This window comes from Arabidopsis lyrata, assembly GCF_000004255.2.
Source record: "Arabidopsis lyrata subsp. lyrata unplaced genomic scaffold ARALYscaffold_2, whole genome shotgun sequence".
In the NCBI taxonomy this organism is placed as follows: domain Eukaryota; kingdom Viridiplantae; phylum Streptophyta; class Magnoliopsida; order Brassicales; family Brassicaceae; genus Arabidopsis; species Arabidopsis lyrata.
The window spans coordinates 12097386-12118196 of record NW_003302554.1 but is presented as its reverse complement, the minus strand read 5'-3'; the positions used below and the strand labels follow the sequence as shown (position 1 = coordinate 12118196).

Genomic DNA, 20811 nt, shown 5'->3' with positions numbered 1-20811 from the left:
ATGATATTTTAATCTTTTTATTATTGTTGATTCAAAAATCCGTCCCTCCAAACCCGTTCGGCCAAAAAACTCATTTATTTTATTAATGATCTTATTTATGATATGATTCTGAATCATTGTTTAAATATTTTAATCGATGTAGAACGTTGAACACACATTTTCGTCAATTGGATAATATATGTCCGTTTTTTAAATTTTGAATAACAGTTATGGAGAAAAAAATTGATTTTTTTCTACTTTATGTATTACTAGAAAAGGACCCGTCCGATGAACGGGTTTAATTTTTAAAAAAAAACTAAAATCAAATTTAACAAAAGATTAATTAACAATGTTGTAAGTAAAAATTTTCTTACAAAAGTAAAAAAAAATATTTACTTTTTCACTGTTGCATTGTTTCTTTAACCACTAAAATTATTAATTCAAAATTTTTTCGAATGAAAGATATATCACATAGCAATAACTCATAGTATACTATATGAATAACTAAATTTAAAAATATTCATCATAAAGTTGGTGACTGAAACCAAAGTGGTTCCTAATGAGACACGTTAAAAATATAAATATGATAAATCGACTAAATCTCTTAGTCTTCCAAGCTAACGTTTCAGGTTCGATTCTTATATACTCGATTGTAATGACTTTATTGATCAATCAATAAAAATTGATAAATTCAAAAAATTATAAGCGAGATGATATATGAATCTTATATAATTCAAATATGAACATAGAAATTTAAATAAACAATTTTGAAATAGTATAATTAAATTCAAAATATCAAAAACAAAGAAGAAGCATATAAGTTCTTACATATTCAAGAATTTCAAATAAACAATATAAAAATTTACTTAAAATCATCATATATTTCTAATTAGAAAATAAAATTGATATAAATAATATAAGATTGTAATTTAAATCATGACATTGTCGCTATCTAAAATCATTAGAATTTTGATATATTATAAATCTTATATTAAACTGAACGTAGAAACCAAAATAAATAATTTAAAGTTACAACTGTTAAACTAAAAATAAAAAATTATAAACACGATGATATATGAATCTTTGATAATTAATATGAAAAGAGAAATTGAAATAAACAATCTAAAAATACTACAATCATAATTGTTGGTGTCGGATCCCGCACTAGTAGTCCGGGACCAACCAAAGATTGCCACGCAGTCAAGACGAAGGCCCACAAGGGATAAGGCCCATTAGGTCTGTAAGATAAGGGTGCGGTCGAGGTGGTGACACCACAAAGAAAGTTCGAATTGATTGCACCTCGATACGAGTCGAAGTCATAGTTAAGTCGGTTCAAGGTAATTTGGACTGAGAGGCGAGGCCCATGAAGGTCGGAATCAATTCAAATTCAAACGTTGAGCATTAAATTCTGAGACCAAAACGGATACATTTAAGAAAGAATAATTGTACTTAATTAGCCACTTAAATGTTGTTTTTTATGTATAAATATAATGGCCAAGGGCCATGTAAAGGGGATCTTTTCCTCGAGCAAGAAATACTATAGCAATTTTTGTATCAATTCATAGCTTTTTACATATTCATTTTTTGTCCCTCAAGAGTAATCTTTCCCGCTTAGTAAAAATACTTGAGTGTGTGAATCCGACATCCACAATAATTAAGGAAAAAAAAACACAGTTAAGTAAAAAAATATTACAAAAAGAAAAAAAAATTTGATCTCTCAAAAAATAAACTCAAATAAATAATATGAATATTAGTTTAATTAAATCATCATATATTCTAATTGGAAAGGAAATTGAGATAAATAATATCAAATTTTAAATTAAATCATGATAAAATCTTTGACTGATAACGGTTTATAATACTATTAATTACTAACTTTGAGAAACAGAAATAGAACATATTAGTTTTATAATAACATATGTTTCCTTTTTAATAAATTTGCCTGATTTTTTCTTGTTTAATTGAAATATATATTTCTAATTATAAAAAACGTATAATTTCCTTATTATTATATTTTGACATTTTTTAATTGTTTATAGAAATATTAATTATTTACCATTATATTTTATATTTTTAAAATTATTTAAATTTATAATTATTTACAATTATCTTTTTTTATTATTTTAAAAAGGAAATTTTGTTTTATACGTGTTAAAATTTAAGATCGATAGATTTTCCACGTGTTACGATCGTATGAGTTATTAACTTTGAAAACTATACTTTATATAATAAGATATGATGATTCAAAACAGTTAAAAACAAATCAAACAAAGATGATAGGAGAATCATAATTATAAATCTTAATCAAATCTTCTAAATATCTAATTATTAAATATGGAATATTCGGTGTATGAGTTGGGTTAAATATAATCCGACCCAACAAATTTTTTGTGAAAGATTTTTTGAAATGGATCGGATATCCAAATAACCCAGAAGCATTTTTACTCATCCATCACCAAAGACGAAAGTGACTGTAAAAATACTAGTTATTTTATATTTTTAAAATTATTTAAATTTATAATTATTTACAATTATCTTTTTTATTATTTTAAAAAGGAAATTTTGTTTTATACGTGTTAAAATTTAAGATCGATAGATTTTCCATGTGTTACGATCGTATGAGTTATTAACTTTGAAAACCATACTTTATATAATCTCTATACTATTAAAAGAGAAGTACAATTGAAAATGGGTCGGGTTAAAATCAGAAAATTGACCCGAAATTCTGAAATCGGATCTTTGAAATTTTTTTGGAATATAAATTCGAATTAATAATGAAAAATTGAAATAAAAACAAATATTTATGGAAATCAAATAAAATCTGATTGTACTTATGGTAACTAATAATAAAAGCATATTCCAAACAATATTATACATTAATTACGTATAATAAATTTGTTCATATATTTTTGGGACTAATTTCATAACAATCAACGTTTTTGTCGTTAATTTCGCTCATTTTAGCCAATTATCATTAATTGAAAGATATTTTACTTGCTTCTAAAGATTTCTAGAAAATTTATCACAAATAACCCATCTGTTTTATAAATTAAATTGATATTTTTATTTTGGTCATGTAAATTAAATAGATATTTTTATTTTGGTCGTGTAAATTAAATAGATATGAAATCCATGTAACTAATTTTAATTTAATTAGATTAATCAAAATTATGATATTTTCATACATATAGCTTACCTAAAAAGTTTAATTTTCAATTTATAAAGATTTCTTGAATATGATTTTAGAATTATTCAACAAGATGATAAGTATTTATTAAATTTGTGAATCATGAAAAAAAAATTAATTTTTAATCATTATACTTCATCTTTCAATCTCTCATCTAACAAATAAGATACATATTCTATTATTACTATGTCCAAACTTCATTTTGTTGTATGACTAAATAATATTCCCATTAGAACTGTCAAAGCGAGTTGATTCGTCCCGTTAAGTCCGTTTTGCGATAGACAAAAAATATTTTGACTTGTAGTTAGTCGGTCCGCACGACCCGCGGGTAGCATATATGAAATACAAACCCGTTCCGCGAATGTATGCGGATTTGCGGGATTGTCCATGGATTTTGTTTAAATAATTTTAAAGTAACCAAAATTTAAAATACTACTAAAATAAATAAATAAATCAAAATACTATTAAAAGTTTGTTTAAATTACCGCATGTTGAATAAATTATAATTTTATCAATAAATACTAATATGCGGGCTGATCCGCCAACCCGCGGATGAAAACTGATTAAACCTATGACCCACTGCGAATTAATCCATGTGGTCTGCTTATTTGTGGGTTTAATATATTTTCTCAAATCTGCTCCATAGTGAGATGATGTGGGCTCGACCCGCGGTTTTTGACCTATTTTGACTGCTCTAATTCTCATGAATCGTCTAATTTTAGAATTTTTAAACACAAAATTCTATTTTGTAAATCATAATTAATACGATGGGTATATTTATAAACAATTTTACATTTTCTCTACAATTCGTTATTATGAATATTTATAAGTATACTACACGATTCGTTCTACTAAAAAACACACAATATTAAACGCAACGTATGTAAACCAATATTCTCCCGCGGTGGACCGTGGGTCCGATCCTAGTAAGATATGATAATTCAAAACAGTTAAAAACAAATCAAACAAAGATGATAGGAGAATCATAATTATAAATCTTAATCAAATCTTCTAAATATGTAATTATTAAATATGGAATATCCGGTGTATGAGTTGGGTTAAATATACTCCGACCCAACAAATTTTTTGTGCAAGATTTTTTAAAATGGATCGGATATCCAAATAACCCAGAAGCATTTTTACTCATCCATCACCAAAGACGAAAGTGACTGTAAAAATACTAGTATTGATAGGCTAGAAGCCTAGAAGAGTCCTCGCATCGAAAAATTGTGTTTTTTTTTTTTTTTTTTTTTTTTTTTTTGCTCAACATCAACTATTCATTCACCAAATCGATATTACAAATCATTTGACCTCGACAAACTTCACTCAAATACAATGATTTAGTCAAATAAAACCCTGAAACACTAACGGATCCAACGCTACCCAACTGAAAATCATTGTATTTTCCAACCACAACGAGATGAATTACACCACGACTCTAAGTGAAATCATCTCTTAAACCACCTAAATTCACCCAATGACACGAAAACAATTACTAACACAAAGAAAATCAAATCCTCTCCTGAGATCCAAACCAATTCCAAGCTATTAGTCCCTCATGATCCGAGTGTAGAGCGTGTCCTAATAGCATCTACGCCAAAAGCGCAACTTCAGAAGGGTTTTGACTCCTCGGCTTTCACTATTCCGGTCCTAAGCCTAAAACGGACATACTAATCCGACTGATACTCAACCGGATTAACCGGGCTGAGACAAAAATTTCTTGAAGCCGGGGCATTAATGGAGAGCTTTCCTTCTTCTTCTACAATCCAAATGGTTTTCTTATCTCCCCTACATCTAATTTATTCTCTGTCGGGAGTCGTTGGCGGCAGCATAGCTAGAAAGCCTTGAATCATGTAAATCTGCCCGGGATCGATAGGATCTTCACAGCCAAGCTCGAAAAACCACGATTCGCCTACCTCTGTCCCTTCTTAACACTGAGCCGCCGCCACCAAAGAGGCTCATCGGAGGAGAGGTACCTCCGCGAAGAGACTGACGAAGAAATCCACCAGATCTGCTGCCGTCGTCGAGAGTTATAGTTCCCCATTGTAGATCCACCAACGAACCTCCATCTGAGAAAACTACCTCTGCTCGCCGTCGACTTAAAAGTCTCTGATTAAGCCACAAAGAAGGAAGAGCCGCCGCCGGCTAAAAGAAATCGATACAAAGGAAAAAGAAAAAACTAAAAAAGAGAAGAGAGGAAGAAATCTGACGCCGACATATATCACTTAAAATAATATGTAAGAAACATGAACCAATTTATTCATTATTGCTAGGTTTTCGTTGGAATTTCACGAATTAACACAAATACACGTGATAATATATATCACATTAACATTTTCTAATCTGAAACATTGGATAAAAAGATTTTATCAAAAAAAAAAAACATTGGATAAAAAGATTTTTTAGTTATTTTACATATAAAGTTCGTTCGTTTAAATATGTATATATATAAATAAAAATAGAAAAATAACAACTCCTTGAACTTTTAATTTGCAATGGGCCACCATCGGGGAATTAAACAACACATTCCTACCAATTTGGAAAATTGGTCCCTATGAATGCTTATAAATATATATAGTAATTAGTAAAGATCATATACTTAAATTTTTAGCCTAGAGTGTTTGGAAGAATCTGCTGCTGACTCCAGCTCTGTAAAGCTTCATCACATCACTTTCTCCGGTTACGTGAACCTCGTTATGAGCCGGAACAAACAAAACATCTCCTCGGTTAACCAACAATTGAGATGAACCGGTTTGCAATTTCCCTTGACCTTCAATAACCAAATAAACCGAAGGCCCCGGTACTGCCGGAAAAACCGTCGAATTTCCACCAGGTAGATCGCAATGGTCCACTTCGAACTCATCAAATGGAGGAAGATACCTTGTAACGTAAGGAGTTAGAGGAAATCCTTTCAGAATCTCCGGGTAGCCCTGAACAAATTCCGGTACGATTAATCAATAAACCAAACAAAGAAAACAGTAACAATTACTAGTTTGGTTTTGATATTCGGTTTATCAGCTGAACCAAAACATTAACGTGTAAAGAAAGGTACTAAAACGTTAGCGTGTAAAGAAAGTTACCAATTTGTAAGTAAGCATAGAGCAAAGGGTTTGAACATCGCGGTGTTTTGGAGTGAGACCAGCTCTAACAACGTTGTCTGAAGCCGCCATACACTCGACACAGTCGCCGGAAATGTAAGCGTGTGGGTCGTTTGCGTCCAAATACAAAGCCTCTCCTCGATTAAGCTTGACGTAGTTAAAGAAAAAGGCTGAAATCACACCTATGTCACCTGAGTACTGTTTCTCCAATTCCAAAACCAAATTCTCTTTCTCCGACAGTTCACGGTGTTTGGTCTCCGAGATCAGACGATTCTTCATCCGAGATACCACTTGCTTCGTCTCATTGTTGCTTGCGGACATCAACTGCGTGAAGATCAACCGGACAACGGATTTGACTCTTTCGTCTTCATCGTGTTCATGGACGTTGAAGATTTGATCTGCAGCTTTGCTTCCCACAAGCTCTGTGATCTCTGGTACATTGGTGATAACCTCCTTCAACTCCTGATTCAATTATAGGCACAAAACCAGTTCAATTTTTCTTGTAGCACAAGTAACAACCAAGATGTTTAGCTATCAAGATTTTTCGGTTTTTGTACTACAATAATCAATATTAAACCTAATTTGATACTTCTATGCGATTTTGGTTTTAGATCCAATCGGTTGATCACGATTGAACAATAAAACAAAACAATCAAACCGGTTTCTTTCGATCAAACCGGTTTCTTTCGATCAAACCGGATCTATAAAGAACTTAAACCCTTGTGTAATTTCGGTTGATCTGAACCAAAAACTGACCTAAATTTTTGCAAAGAATGATAGACAGAGAGAAAGATCTGAAATTGTGTACCTTAAGAGGTACGAAACCACAAAGGGCTTGAAAAGGAGTAACAGCAAGAGCAATCTCAGGCTTGTGGTTATTGTCTCTGTAAAGAAGAGGATCTTCTCTATGCAATTTCTCTGCTAAAGCTTTATTTGGATGTGCTTGAATCGACAATGCTTTCGTCACTGACAACACCTAAAATTTTCACATTTCAACACCAAAACACTTCTCTTTAAATTCAAATCTATATGCTTTAAACTCTTAAAAACACGCAAAAAACCCCCAAATCTTTTATTTGAAAAACAGAGTCAAATGTGAACATCTTCAAAACAGAACAAAAAAAAAAAAAAAAAAAACAGAAATTTTTTAGATGTGACAATGATTTTCACAATTCAATACCAAAAAAATTATCATTAGATTCAAAACTATGCTTTAACTTTAAAAAAAAACAAATTTTTAACAAAAAAAAACAGAGTCAAATGTAACATCTTCAAAACAGAGGAAAGAAAACAGAGAAATTGACCATAAAACAGACTCTGAAAATGTATATTTTGATTGGTAGATATATACGTGTTTATATAATAAGATAATACCCAAACCTGTATATTTTAACTTTTAAAAACACACAAAAATCCAATTTATTAATAAGAAAAACAGAGTCAAATGCAACATCTTCAAAACAGAGCAAAAAAAACAGAGAAATTAACCATTACCTTGAAGAGGAAAGGAAGATCACAACCCCACTTGTCCACGACTTTAGACCCGAGTAAATCCGGATTATCCAAAACCCACGACTTCAATGTAACCATACATTTATCAGACCCACCATGACCCAACGACCCGAATTCAACATGACTCGGTCCAGACTCATGAGTCCCCATCCAAAACTCGGCGTGAGGAATCTCCGGGTCGACTCTTTGTCCTGTATTAGCCTCTTGGAGTCTCGCCACCAATGAGTCTGGTCCGAGTTTGCCCCATTCGTAGTTCTTCACGAAACATCTCAGCCGTTGGATCTCTTCACCGCCGGTTAACTTGGTTTGATCGTGACCGTTCGTTTGGATTGCGTCTGCTCCCATTTTTTGGCCGTTTATTTATTTATTTTCTTCGCTGAATCAGAGAATAATAGATTGATGGGCTTTTCTTGTAATCTATATATAATGTAAATGAAATATATTCCTTGTAAGAGGGTTAAAATTCAATCATTTATATATGGAAAGAAGAATATTAATATAGAAGCAATATAGTAAATATTGTATGTGTTTCTTTATGTAGAAATAAAGATATGCATTAATTAACTAATTTTGTAAATGTTTTTAGAAATCGGTTCACGAGAATTCCTTGAATTAAATTATGAAAAGTATGAATTAACAAAAAAACAATTTTTTATTATGAAAAGTATATACTTACGTGTGAACAAGAAGAGAATTAATGCCTCATCTTTAAAACATATCTATGACAATCAGTAGACGTGGAGGAGAAATCTGAAAAATAGTGGTAAAGACATTTTTGGAAGATAATTTGAGTTTTTTATTGTATAATTATAATAGAAATTGCGTGTTTTATTTTGGAAATATAGAATTTGAGAAAAGATAAGATAAGGAAGAAGGATCAAGAAAAAAGTTTGAGATGCGCATGAGTCAAAAATATGCTAATAAATTGATTTTTTTTTCCAAACTTGCCATAACTTTTGTTCTCCTTATCATATATTAGTTGAACATTGCTTGCCACTCAATATTTTGGTTGGGGTTAAATTTTCTCAGAATAAAAAACGAATATTAGCATACCACATAAATATTTTGGTAAGAACTAAAAGAAATTACATGAATTTTGGTAATAAAAAGTCAAATCAAATGATTTCAACATTAGTTGATACTACCATATTTTTAAATTCCTGAATATTGTAAACATATTAAATATCTAGTACGTAAAGTTCTTATAACTTCATGAGAAATAAATGGGTCAAGCTGGAAATTTAGAAAGGTAGAAGTCAATGGCTTTCTTGTGGAAGTTCTCTTGAAAAGTATCAATGATCTATTTACATGTGACATACTTCCTCTTCTGAAATGACATAATTTAAATTTCTTCCTTTATTTACAATTCAACATTAATACCTTTTTTTATTTTTGTTATCACTTGCTTGGTTTGATAAAGAAATAACATTAATAGCAATCCAACTGTATATGAAGCCTCATTTTTCTTCGATTACAGAAAATATAATATACGCAAATATAACCGCTCCATATGCAGATTTAAAATTTTAAACTTTATCTATAAACCCCAATAAAATATATAATATATCATATTAATGTAGTTTGATAGAAAGTGTTATTTTTGCGAAATCCGGATATCAAAACTAAAAATAGTATAGTTACAAACGAAATTATTGAATTCAAAACCAAAATCTTAATTTATTCTTCATTTTTAATATTTATTATTACACATGAAAGCATGCTTTGGGAATTTTTTTAAAATGGATTTTTTTTTTAAAATTATTTTGTTATGTGATAAAAGATAATATGCTTCATAATAATAATACATAAAAAAGGATATAAAACAATTCTTGAATATAAATCTAAAACTATAAAAATATGTACAAAATATAGATTTTATCGAATGAATTTTTCAATATGGATGGTTTTCACTACGACATGACCGATAATGGTTGCCAAAACCTTTGTTCGTGTGTTGTGTTTACACAGCAAAACTATTTTTTGTTTTTTTTGTTTTGGCTTAGTGGAAAAAAAACGCAATCTGATGTTTGGTCCATGTGTTTGGCCTAAACCACCATAATCGCTCCTATTATCGAGCAAATGTGTGATTCCAATTTTTCCATCATACATGAACGAACGGGCATATACTCCAGAAATGGGCCATTTAATGGTCAATGGACCGATTTTTTATAAGATAGCTTCCGGCTTCCGCATAAAGAAATATAAGTAGTAAGAAATTTTACCCTAGCAGAGGGTAAGAGCTTTCCACGATGGGAAACTTCCAAAAAAGTATATTTCCCCAATGATATCGAAAGATTTAGAATTTTTATATCACGTGTTCAATTATACAACATGCAAACAATATTTTAAATCGTGGATGCAAGCTTTTACAAACTTCCGTCCACTAGTTGGCAATTATCATGCATGACGACATCATATGTAATAGCTAGGTTAAATTGTGTTTTTTTAGATATTGAATTCGTCTATGTCATAAAATAGCCATAAACCTAAATTATAGAATTCTAATCTCATGTGACGGTGGAGTAGGGATCATATGAAGAATGAAGGGTTACTGTTAGAAGACTTCGTCAATGGTTGAAAAAGTAATTAGGCGGTGACATGGAGTTCGTTATGCTCCACATCTAACCTTTACGTCATCTTCTTCTCCACGACTCCAAGTTGGTGTTCGGTTTGGTATTCGGTATTCCTCAACTTATTGAACCCGGTTCTTGTTCCTAATGTGTCAACATCTTTTATGGCATATCTCCAACTCCAACATATTATGGAGAAGAACATATTCTATAGTATTCGGTCAAATTAGTTATATCTCCATCGAGAAAATAGTTAGATTTTTTTTGATAAACTCTATCGGTTGATTCGGTCAGTCCCGGTAGAAACACACCGAAGTGCTTCAGAGTGGACTTCTCCCCAAAAGGCTACCACACTGCCTGTCCTGAGTTTGAAATGTTTTCCGACTAATATCAGGAGGTAGCCAAATCGCGTGTTACTGGACTACCAAGTAAACTTTTGGCCCAAACCCAGACTTTCCACACAGATGTGTTTTTTGTTTCCAACGTGGATCAAACCTGGACTAGTTAGATATCCTACAACTTTATTTGCATAATTCTTGAAAAAACCACCAAAGAAAATTGAATGATATTTCGATATTCGACCCCTCCTACTAAAGCCATATTGTGTTGTACATGGTATTAAACATTTTAACCAGAAAAAACAAAAAATTAAAGGACATGACAAACTTGATATGAACTACCAAAAAACCTTCTAAGCACCATTTACAGTTGTTAGGTTGTTCATTGAAACGTGGGAAAATGATATTCCGTAATAAGCCTTCAAATTTTGTCTAACTATTTTTAGTAAAAAGCTATGTTGCATGGAAATTCTCTTCGAGATCCGTTTCCCGTTTCCGAAACGTTTCGGAAACGGAAACTATTCGGAAACACGAAAAACGTCATGTAAACGTGTTTCCTAAAAATCTATGTTTGGAAACTCACGTTTCTAAAATGGAAACGCGACAAATATTTTTTTATTGACTTTGGAAACTTAATAAATAAAAGTTGAAAAGATTAAAATTTATAATACATATAACTAATTTTGGAAGACTCTGAGTTTTAAGATCTTTTTATCGACAAACTAGATTTAGAGGCATCTTTATATGATTCTACGATGAAACTAATGAAAATGAAAATGAAAATGTTTGTCTAAATTAAATATTTGAACTTGAACCTTTTAATCTTTTTTCTTTTAGAATTTTAGTTAACCTATTTAATATTTGATGTTTTAGACTTTATTGTTTAATTAAACCATTTTTATAGTTTTATGCTAATATTATATATATACATATATTATATATGTGTACACGTTTCCAAAACGTTTCCAATCCCTAATTTTAGAAAAAAATCGTTTCCCGTTTCCGAAACGTTTCGCTTCCACGTTTCCGTTTTCGTTTCCATGCAACATAGGTAAAAAGTAAAAAACAATTTTCTCAATTTTGGTGTATTAAGTGAAAAAATCACCTCAAGTCCTCAACGTTTTGGTTTTAACAAATTCGTTTCGTGTAGATGGATGAATTAAAATGGACTTGATCAAAGTTGAAAGACTTTTTCGTTGTATTCTCTTTATAACTTAGGAATTTCCGTTACGACAATTATCTTCAAAACATTCTATTTCACTTACAAGAAATAATAGGAACTAAATAAATAATTAAAATAATGCTTTTAACAATTTCAAGGTTCAAAAATAGAAGCTTATAGAAAGTCAACCGACTTCTTTTTCTTTTTGTTGTTGAAGAAGTCAACGGACTTTTTTGGGTTAAAGAAGTCAACGAACTTTTAATGCAATAAACAGACCAAATCAAATTGTCAATGAATTCTATTCAACACACTCCAAAATCTAAAAAAAAAAAATACATTCAATCAACAATGTAAATCCCAAGCACACCAAGGGATTTAAAGAATCAAGCTTTTATCAAACTATTGTCTCTGCATTTCACTGGGAAGAATTTGAACCTGAGAGACACCAACAAATTCATACAAGAGTACCCTTTTATGATAGGATCACTAGGCCGAGATAGAGCGACGCGCAAAGAAACGCAAATGAAATCATTCCCCTGAAATGGAAACAAAGTGTTAGAATAAGGATTTCATTTTCACTTTCAGAATCTGATAACTGAGAGTTGTATTTAAATCTAACCAGATGACACCCCAGCCACAACCGGTACAGCAAGGACAGATCTCTGCAAACTTCTCAGCGTCGCTCGAATGGACCCTCCGAGATATCAAATCATCATAGATATCTAATATCCATACATCGCAGCCACATTATTATTGGTCATAAGTCATAACTTTTAAGTGAAGTAAATGGGACGAAGGAATTACATACCGTAAACTGAGAATAAGCTATTCATCACACCTGTAACATTGTGAATCCCAATTTTATATAGGCTAAATGAGGCTGAATGATGTTAACAAGAAGGAGAAGAGTTTAATGGTATCTTACCAATGAACAGAATGACATAACGGAGAATTTTGACTGTAGTTAACTCTTGTAGAACCCAGATGATAGCGAGGAAAACTATGAAACCTGATATTTATATAACTATGTAAGGCTTTTGGGTGGGTGCTTACTAAGAAAATGTAACAAGAGGATTCGTGAGACAACACACCTATACAAAGACCTCGAAGAGTCCACTGTCAAAATTGAAGATCTCAGTATTTGATGTTAATGAAATAAAACTTTGTTAGATAAGAGAAATAATGACTTCTTCTTACATTTTTGGCAATGAATAGGACGATGAATAAAGCAAGACCCAGACCAGCAGCAGCTATTCTTGCTGTCAGCAGATTGGTAGATGCAAGAATCAATGCCATTCCCCAAAATGATGAGCCAAGATCTATAACCAATTCAACAACAAAAAGGCTAAGACTAAATTCGAAAAATAATGGATTTGTATAAGTAAGATATATAGATAGATTGTGCATTACAGCCAGCAGGTAAGATCAGCCAATAAATGCCACCACGTGTTGTTGTCGAACCCCCTTCATTTGCATTCACCTCCATCCCCTCTACCTTTTGATTCAATAAGAAGTTAATTAACCAAAATGAGTGACATTTTGTTAGTAGGAACACATTATCCACATTATATGTGACTGTTAGTTGCAGAATCACAGAGAGATGGTGCACACATTTGGTGGTTTATGTGCAAACTATACACAGCCTATTCAAGATAAATGTTATGAGGGTATAAAACTTAAAGATTCATAGAGAGAAGATGGTAGATAAGTTTCATACACACAGTACTTGCAATGAAAAAATTGTGGATCTCACATTGTCTCTGCAATACTTGCATATTGTCATATGCATCAATCAATCTAGAAGAAACACAATCAGAAGTATAGTAAGACTAAGAGCTGAAGCTGTACACTCCTATTCTCACAGAACCAAAATCGCCATTGAATCTACACCCTAACAATCTCCGGGGACATCTTTATAAACCAGCCCTCACTAAAAGCTTTCTAACCATTTCTTAAGAGCTATAATGTGTTACATTCAGTCCTAGGCAAGTTATAGTAGACCTACAGCTAAAGCTTGAGCAGCTGCACTTGTTCAAGTAAACTCAGTGTGTGTTCATAAATAATGACAGAAGCTAGTAGTTTACACATTAACAATGGAAGCAAGCGAGAATCGTATACAAATCTAATAAAGTAAGGAATATAACAGATAGCAAGACAAATACGGATACCGCAACCTCTTATCTATGGCTCTACTAACAATCATGTCCAGAGAGAATGCAGTGACATATTGCTGAAGTAAAAACCTTTCTATCTAAGGAAACCAGAATATCTTCTCTGCTCTTTCAAACAAAATGGAAGGAGACAATTCATGTTTGCAAACTAAATCAAGGGTTCAAGTGACCTAAAACCAACTTTATACCCTTTTAAGTTCATTGAAGACTAATAGTTGAAGTGAGAAAGCTCCTTACATCTCCACATGTAAGCTTGCAAGCAACGGCATGACTTGCTTCATGCAAAAACACCGTAATGAGTTTAAATGGAGTCAATAGAAATGTCCTCCATAGCTGTCACAACCAAAAACCCAGATCATAAAAACAAAAACTTTGATACTTCAATCGCAAAATTCGCAAAATTTCGTTGAAATTATAAGTGAATCGGAAACCCTTTTGACTAAATTTTACAAAAACCCATTCAAAATCGAAGATAACAAATAAAGTTTCAAACTTTATAGTCGGACATTAGAAAAAACTTACCAGAAGGATAACGACGGTGAAGATTCCGATGGTGATAAGGAAAGTATTTTGATTCCGGTTACAACAACCACGGAGTTCCCAGTTCGGCGAATTCATCATCTCCGGCTAATAAAGATTGAATCTTTCTTTCTCTCTTTCCTGGAATCTGAAGAGTTGATTGGGAGGAAGAAGAAAAAGAAAAGAGGGAAAAAATGGAGGAATTTGATTGGTTTATTAGTTTTTGACAATTTGACATTTTTTTTTTAAGTTTGTTAATGTTCTTCTTCTTCTTCGAGGAAATTGAGAGAAATTTTTTTACTTCTTTTTTTAGGGAGAAAAAGATTTGATTAGGTGACCCATCCCATGACCACATTGACTAGATCTTACGCGTTTAATTTTCCTATTCTTTTTTTTTTCATGATTAAACGACAAATAGATTTAAAAAAAATAAATTCAAATTCAATAACTTTTAAAAAGTTTATAGCATTTTTTTTTATTTATAAACCATATCGGCTGATCCGGTCAACTACAGTAGAAAAACACCGAAGTGCTTCAGAGTAGACTACTCTCTGAAGGGCCACCACACACTGTCTGTTCCGAATTTGGAATGCTTTCCGACTAATGTCACGGGATAGCCAGATCACCTGTTACTGGACTATCAGGTAAACTGTTTGGGCCAAAAAGACCCAAACTATAGAGATATTTTTGTAAATATCAACTAATTTGGTGATAATTTTGATTAATTTGTAATACTATTTGATTTTATATAATTTTTGGTAAACCTTGAAACATCTTCTTAACCTCGTTGAAGTTCATATAAGTTTTACAAATTTTTAATATTATTTGATTTTATACAATTTTTTTTTTGGTAATAAACATATTCGAGAAGATGAAAGCATATATCAAAGAATCTATAATTGGCTGGTAAGATCAATAAGCTTTCTAAAAGGAGATGCCTTGAGCCCGTTGAGATTTAGAGAATCCGGTTTAGATTGAGGCATTTAGCTGTTTATATCCACTCCAACTAATTATAAATGATGATTTTGTGTTGTTTGAACGAACTGATGTATGAGAATGTTTTTTGAGACAACTTTGGATCACCTATTTTTTAACAGAAACACAGCGTAAATTTTTATTTTTACCACACACCAATTTTATTAAGTTATTGAAAAGAGATTCTTCTTTAGAGAGAATCATTTAGAAACCGATGAGCGTACGTGGAAAAAGAGAGTACCACAAACGTGCATCTTCTTGGCTAAACAATCAGTCCGAACATTGTTACAACGAGGAATAAATCTAACAGAGATAAGAAAAAAATTGAAAAATGGCCATCTCCACTGCAAAGCTTGGCCACTCTGCATAGTTGTCAATCATCGAGATAATATCAAAGCAATCAAATGCAAAGGTGACCCTCAATTCACTTAGTGATATTAGGCACTGCATTGCCCAAAGCAAAGAGTCAACTATCCCGTGGAGCGAGGATAAACATCTATTGGCACTTTTCAGCCCGAGGGAGAGCATTGGTAAGGTTTCTCAAAGTTTGAGAAATCATTTTCTTCGCTTCATCGGCGTTAACCTTGTCTGTCTCGAATTGATAACCAACCGACAAAGTGAAGCGTTTCTCATTTGCGGGATGTAAGACAACGCCGAATGGTAGCATTGTCACTGTCATGGGATTAACCCCATCGTCCTTAACCACACTCTCGTATGTTGCAACGTCTAGAACAGCCCCGATAATCATCTTTCGGGTCATCATAGTTGGTTTTTTCAGTGAGAAACCCATTTGAATATCTAGAACACTACACAATTAAACAAGATACGTTACTACAAAAAAAAACATTGTCAAATTCGTAGGAAATCTTTGGTAGGATATATCAATTTCTACAATTCTACCAGGTTGTCACGGAATAATTATTTTGTAGGAAAATGGAAGTAAATTTTCTACGAAATAAGTCGTCAAAAAAGTCATAGGAAAATTCCTACGAAAATCTTACAAAATATATAGCCGTAGAGCATCTCGTAGGAAATTGGAAGGAGAGTTATGAGAAAAGCAGTGGTAGGTAATTCGAATGAAAAACTTCCTTCCAAATTTCTACGAAAAGTTTCTTGTAGGATTTTGAAGAAATCTAGTAGGAAATTAGAATGAAAGCCATAGGAAAAAAACGTGGTAGGAAATTTGAAGAAATTTCGTAGGAAATTCGTAGAAATCTCATAGGAAATTGGAAGGAAAGTCATGGGAAAAGCCATGGTAGGGAATTCGTAGGAGATAGTTCCTTCCAATTTCCTACGAATAGTTTCTCGTAGCATTTTTGAAGGAATACGGTAGGAACTTTATCTACAAATATGTCGTAGAATTTATAAACATGTGAAAAAACGATTGTCGCGCACGTAGGTGGATATTGGTAGGTTGGTGTAATAGTATATATATATATATATATTCATAGAAAATAGGTAGGCAAACTGTATAAAATTTGATATATATACTCCATTCACATTTGATAAAATTCTAACAAAAAAAAAACATCATCTACAGAAAGAAAAACCCAAAAAAATTTCATTCCAAAAAGAAACAAAAAAAATTATACAACAAAAACACAAAAATAATTCATATCAAAAATATTAAAAATATTCTATATTGTTAAATAAAAAATGCATCGTTTTCGGACATGGATAGAAAATGAGAGATTTGCATCTAACGTGTTGCTGAAGACAGAGTATGCATCAAGCCTCACTGAATCCATGACCCTCACAATGAATCAGGAGTCTTGCTTAAAAAATGGGAAGATGTTTTGTCCTTGTCTAATATGTGATAGTGATGCATTTAGCGATAAGGTTGTAGTGTGGTCAAATAGAGAGACAAAATTATGTCGAGTTACAAATCTGGTGTTATCACGGGGAAAGTGATACATACAACGTGGGTAGTACGAGTGGAAATATCCCAGATAGAGTAGAAGAATTTACATTCGCAGAAGAAGAGGTAGGTACGGTTCAAATGGTTCACGATGCATTTAGGAAATTGTGTACCATTTGAACCGTACCTACCGCCTCTTCTGCGAATGTAGATTCTTCTACCCTATCTGGGACATTTTCGCTAGTAGTACCCACATGGTATGTATCACTTTCCCAGTGATAACACCAGATTTTGTATCTCTGCATAATTCCGTCTCTATATAAATGTGACCACACTAAAGTTTTATTGACAAATGCATTATTATCATATATTAGATAAGGAAAAAACATCCTACCACTTTTTAAGCAAGACTCCTGATCATTGTGAGGGTAATGAATTCGGTGAGGCATGCCGTATACTTGGTCGTAAATAACACGTTAGATGCAAATCTTTCCTAGTCTATCCATGTCCGAAAAAGATGCTTTTTTTTATTCGAGCATATAGAATATTTTTGGTATTTTTTTTTATAGAAATTAATTCTGTGTTTTTTGTTGTATGAAATGTTTTTTAGTTTTTTTGGAATGAAAATTGTTTTGTTGTAGATGATATTTTTGTTTTTGTTGTAATTTTAACGAATGTGAATGGAGTTTATATTAAGAAAAAGAGTTTCAATTTTCTATAGATTACCTACCTATTTCCTTTGAAAATATATACTATTACACCAACCTACCCATATCCACCTATTTGGCAGACAATCATTTTTTCACATGTTTATAAATGTCCAACAAATTTTGTCGTAGGAAATTTCCTACGACAAAATTTGTTGGTATAATGTTCCTACCACATTCCTTCAAAAATACTATGAGAGGCAGTTCATAGGAAATTGGAATGAACTTTCTTCTACGAATTTCCTACCATGTCTTTTCCCATGACCATTTCCAATTCCATATGAGATTTCTTCGAAATCCTCCGAAAAACTTTTCCTAGGAATTTGGAAGGAGGTGCTCCTTCGAATTTCCTACCACGGCTTTTTCCCATGATTTTTCTTCGAATTTCCTACTAGATTTATTCGAAATCTTACGAGAAACGTTTCGTATGAATTTGGAAAGAAGTTGCTCCTTCAAATTTTCTACCACTGCCTTTCCCATGACTTTTCTTCCAATTTTTTACGAAATTTCCTACGGCTATATATTTTGTATGAGTTTCGTAGAAAATTTTCTATGACTTTTTTCTCTAAAACTTTCTTTCCATTTTTCTACGAAATAATTATTCTGTGACAACCTTGTAGAAAAGTGGTAGGAAATTGATCCTATCAAAATTTTCAAAGAAATTTTTGTATGAATTGACAATGTTTTTTTGAAGTCTTGTGATACTGAGAAGAATTTTATAAAATAAGCACATAAAAAATTCTTTTTTTTATATGAATGTAAATTTTATTCACTAAAAAAAAACCATTTTTACATTGAATGTAACCTTTTTTAGAAAGATTCCCTGAGAATTTCTAGAGCCAAACCAAATTATACGAAGTCCGTCCTCGAATTTGTTAGAGCTCAAGTCGAGAAGAGATGATATTTGTTTTCGAGCTATGTGGTCGATGACTTGGTTAAGTATTGTCGGTAAGGTGGGTTGTTTGCCATGTCGTTTCTTGTTTCGTTCTCTCCAAATAATGTGCACGGAAACTTGAAAAACATATCTCATAAGAAATAGGATTGTTCCATTAAACATGGCTTCCGAGAAATTCTACCCTAGCTTTGAGGAGAATCACGTCTAGCTAAATCCATATATCATCTTTGGGTTATACTTTATATAGTAGTGTTCTTATCTTTTCCAGCGAGCTTGTTTAGCATTGATATTCTTTATTATGTATGTCTTATACGTTAAGAGATATATTTAAATTGATGGATGTAAAATTGACTAATTACGAATTACTTTGAACAAAATTTTTTACAGTTGTAGTATAGATAGGATCTCTCATTTTTTAGAGAGGATATATTATGCAATTGATTGTACAAAATCTCGCATGTGAGATTGATGAGAGCTGAAGCTAGAAATTGTGTTCTAGTCTTCTCTCCATGAATATTGTACTATGCGCTGGTTAAGGAATAAAGAGATCAATATTTCTTTCTTAACATGTTCCCACATTACATAACCTACTTTTAAGATTATCAGAGTAACTCTTCATCAATATTGGATATAAAAAAAGTATGAATCATTTGAAAATCTGTTAAACACATATTTTGATACAAAAACTCTCCTACAGAACAGAATTATCTACATACATTGACCAGAAACTTAGTTTAAGCAATTTTCTCTTGATATCACATTTCTCAGGTATATAATTCAATGGATTCTTAGAGTGGAACTTGTGATCTGATAATGGAGGTGGTTAAAGACAGTATTGTATAAAAATTCTCCTATAGAAGTACATTATGCAAACAAATTCATAAGAACTTCATGTATAGATATATAATTGAGCTTCTTTTCAATAAAGATTTTATCACCATCATTGTATGTATATAATCTCTTGAATTGGCTGTTTATTCAATTGACTTGGAGGAATTCACTTTAGTAACTCATTCTCTTGATGTCCAATTTCATACAATTCCATGTGTAACTCAGAATCTTAGACTAGAGGTAAACACTTTCTTAGTGACTCTCACATAGAAAAAGCAATAACTTAACACATTTGTCCAGAAAATATGATGTAAAATTACATGGATTCTGAAATTCTTTTCAATATTTTTTTGTCTCTCTTTTATGTGAATAATAATCTATTTGCCAAGTATCGATTGTTTCTCCGACATCTTATCATGGATTCGGTGAGTGTAAATTATAATCTGATTATGGATTTAAATATATTCTGAAACTCTCCAAATTCACATATAGTATGAGAGAAAAAGATTCCTCATTATGTTCATTTGAGACATAGATTTGCATGCATATCCTCTTTCCAGAGTTCCGTACTTGTGTGGAGTAGAACTTGAAAGTGGTAAGTTCGGATCAACATTAAGTGGAGGTAGTCTATAGCATTGTCGGGAGCCATGTATCCTGACCCAATCTGATGCTTCTACCATTGCCTATATAACATTGAGCCACAGTAAGTAGCACACCACGACCTCCTAGAAGGGAGGTCCAACCATAAGATGGTTGTGACTTATGATCCTTCTTTAGCCGTTAACAACGTCCCTCGTGAGAAGTAGTGTCCGTGTAGATCTCTGTATACGAAACTAGTTGGTCTATGATGTAGCTTCCAAACTTGATTAGCTAAGAGAGCTTACTCAAAATGATAAAAGATTTTAACAAAAAAGAAAAAAAATTCTGAATGATAATAAGTCACCGAAGCCTAATCCGCCTTATATTCTCTTCTGTTGTATAATTAAAAACATAATTATTTCGAAAAAGA

The 20811-nt window shown here is 32.0% G+C and overlaps 2 protein-coding genes and 1 pseudogene across 3 annotated transcripts; all 3 read right to left on the bottom strand.

Annotated features, from left to right (window-relative positions):
- Window positions 1-4398: 4398 nt before the first annotated feature.
- LOC9323165 lies at window positions 4399-5430 on the bottom strand (annotated as a pseudogene). Its single transcript, XR_002328909.1, has 2 exons — window positions 5419-5430; window positions 4399-5311 (listed from the first exon to the last, which is right to left on the bottom strand). The product of XR_002328909.1 is annotated as an uncharacterized LOC9323165 (transcript).
- A 191-nt stretch (window positions 5431-5621) lies between these two features.
- LOC9323164 (mannose-6-phosphate isomerase 2) lies at window positions 5622-8380 on the bottom strand. Its single transcript, XM_002887053.2, has 4 exons — window positions 7759-8380; window positions 7073-7240; window positions 6247-6726; window positions 5622-6096 (listed from the first exon to the last, which is right to left on the bottom strand). Exons 1-4 carry the CDS (start codon window positions 8119-8121, stop codon window positions 5779-5781), a joined length of 1329 nt encoding a protein of 442 aa, XP_002887099.1. The 5' UTR covers window positions 8122-8380; the 3' UTR covers window positions 5622-5778.
- A 3704-nt stretch (window positions 8381-12084) lies between these two features.
- On the bottom strand, window positions 12085-14815 carry LOC9324638. Its single transcript, XM_021010135.1, has 9 exons — window positions 14540-14815; window positions 14255-14350; window positions 13257-13341; window positions 13044-13165; window positions 12938-12962; window positions 12772-12855; window positions 12655-12684; window positions 12466-12568; window positions 12085-12382 (listed from the first exon to the last, which is right to left on the bottom strand). The coding sequence occupies exons 1-9, from the start codon at window positions 14636-14638 to the stop codon at window positions 12319-12321; spliced, it is 708 nt and encodes a 235-aa protein (XP_020865794.1). The 5' UTR covers window positions 14639-14815; the 3' UTR covers window positions 12085-12318.
- Window positions 14816-20811: the final 5996 nt, after the last annotated feature.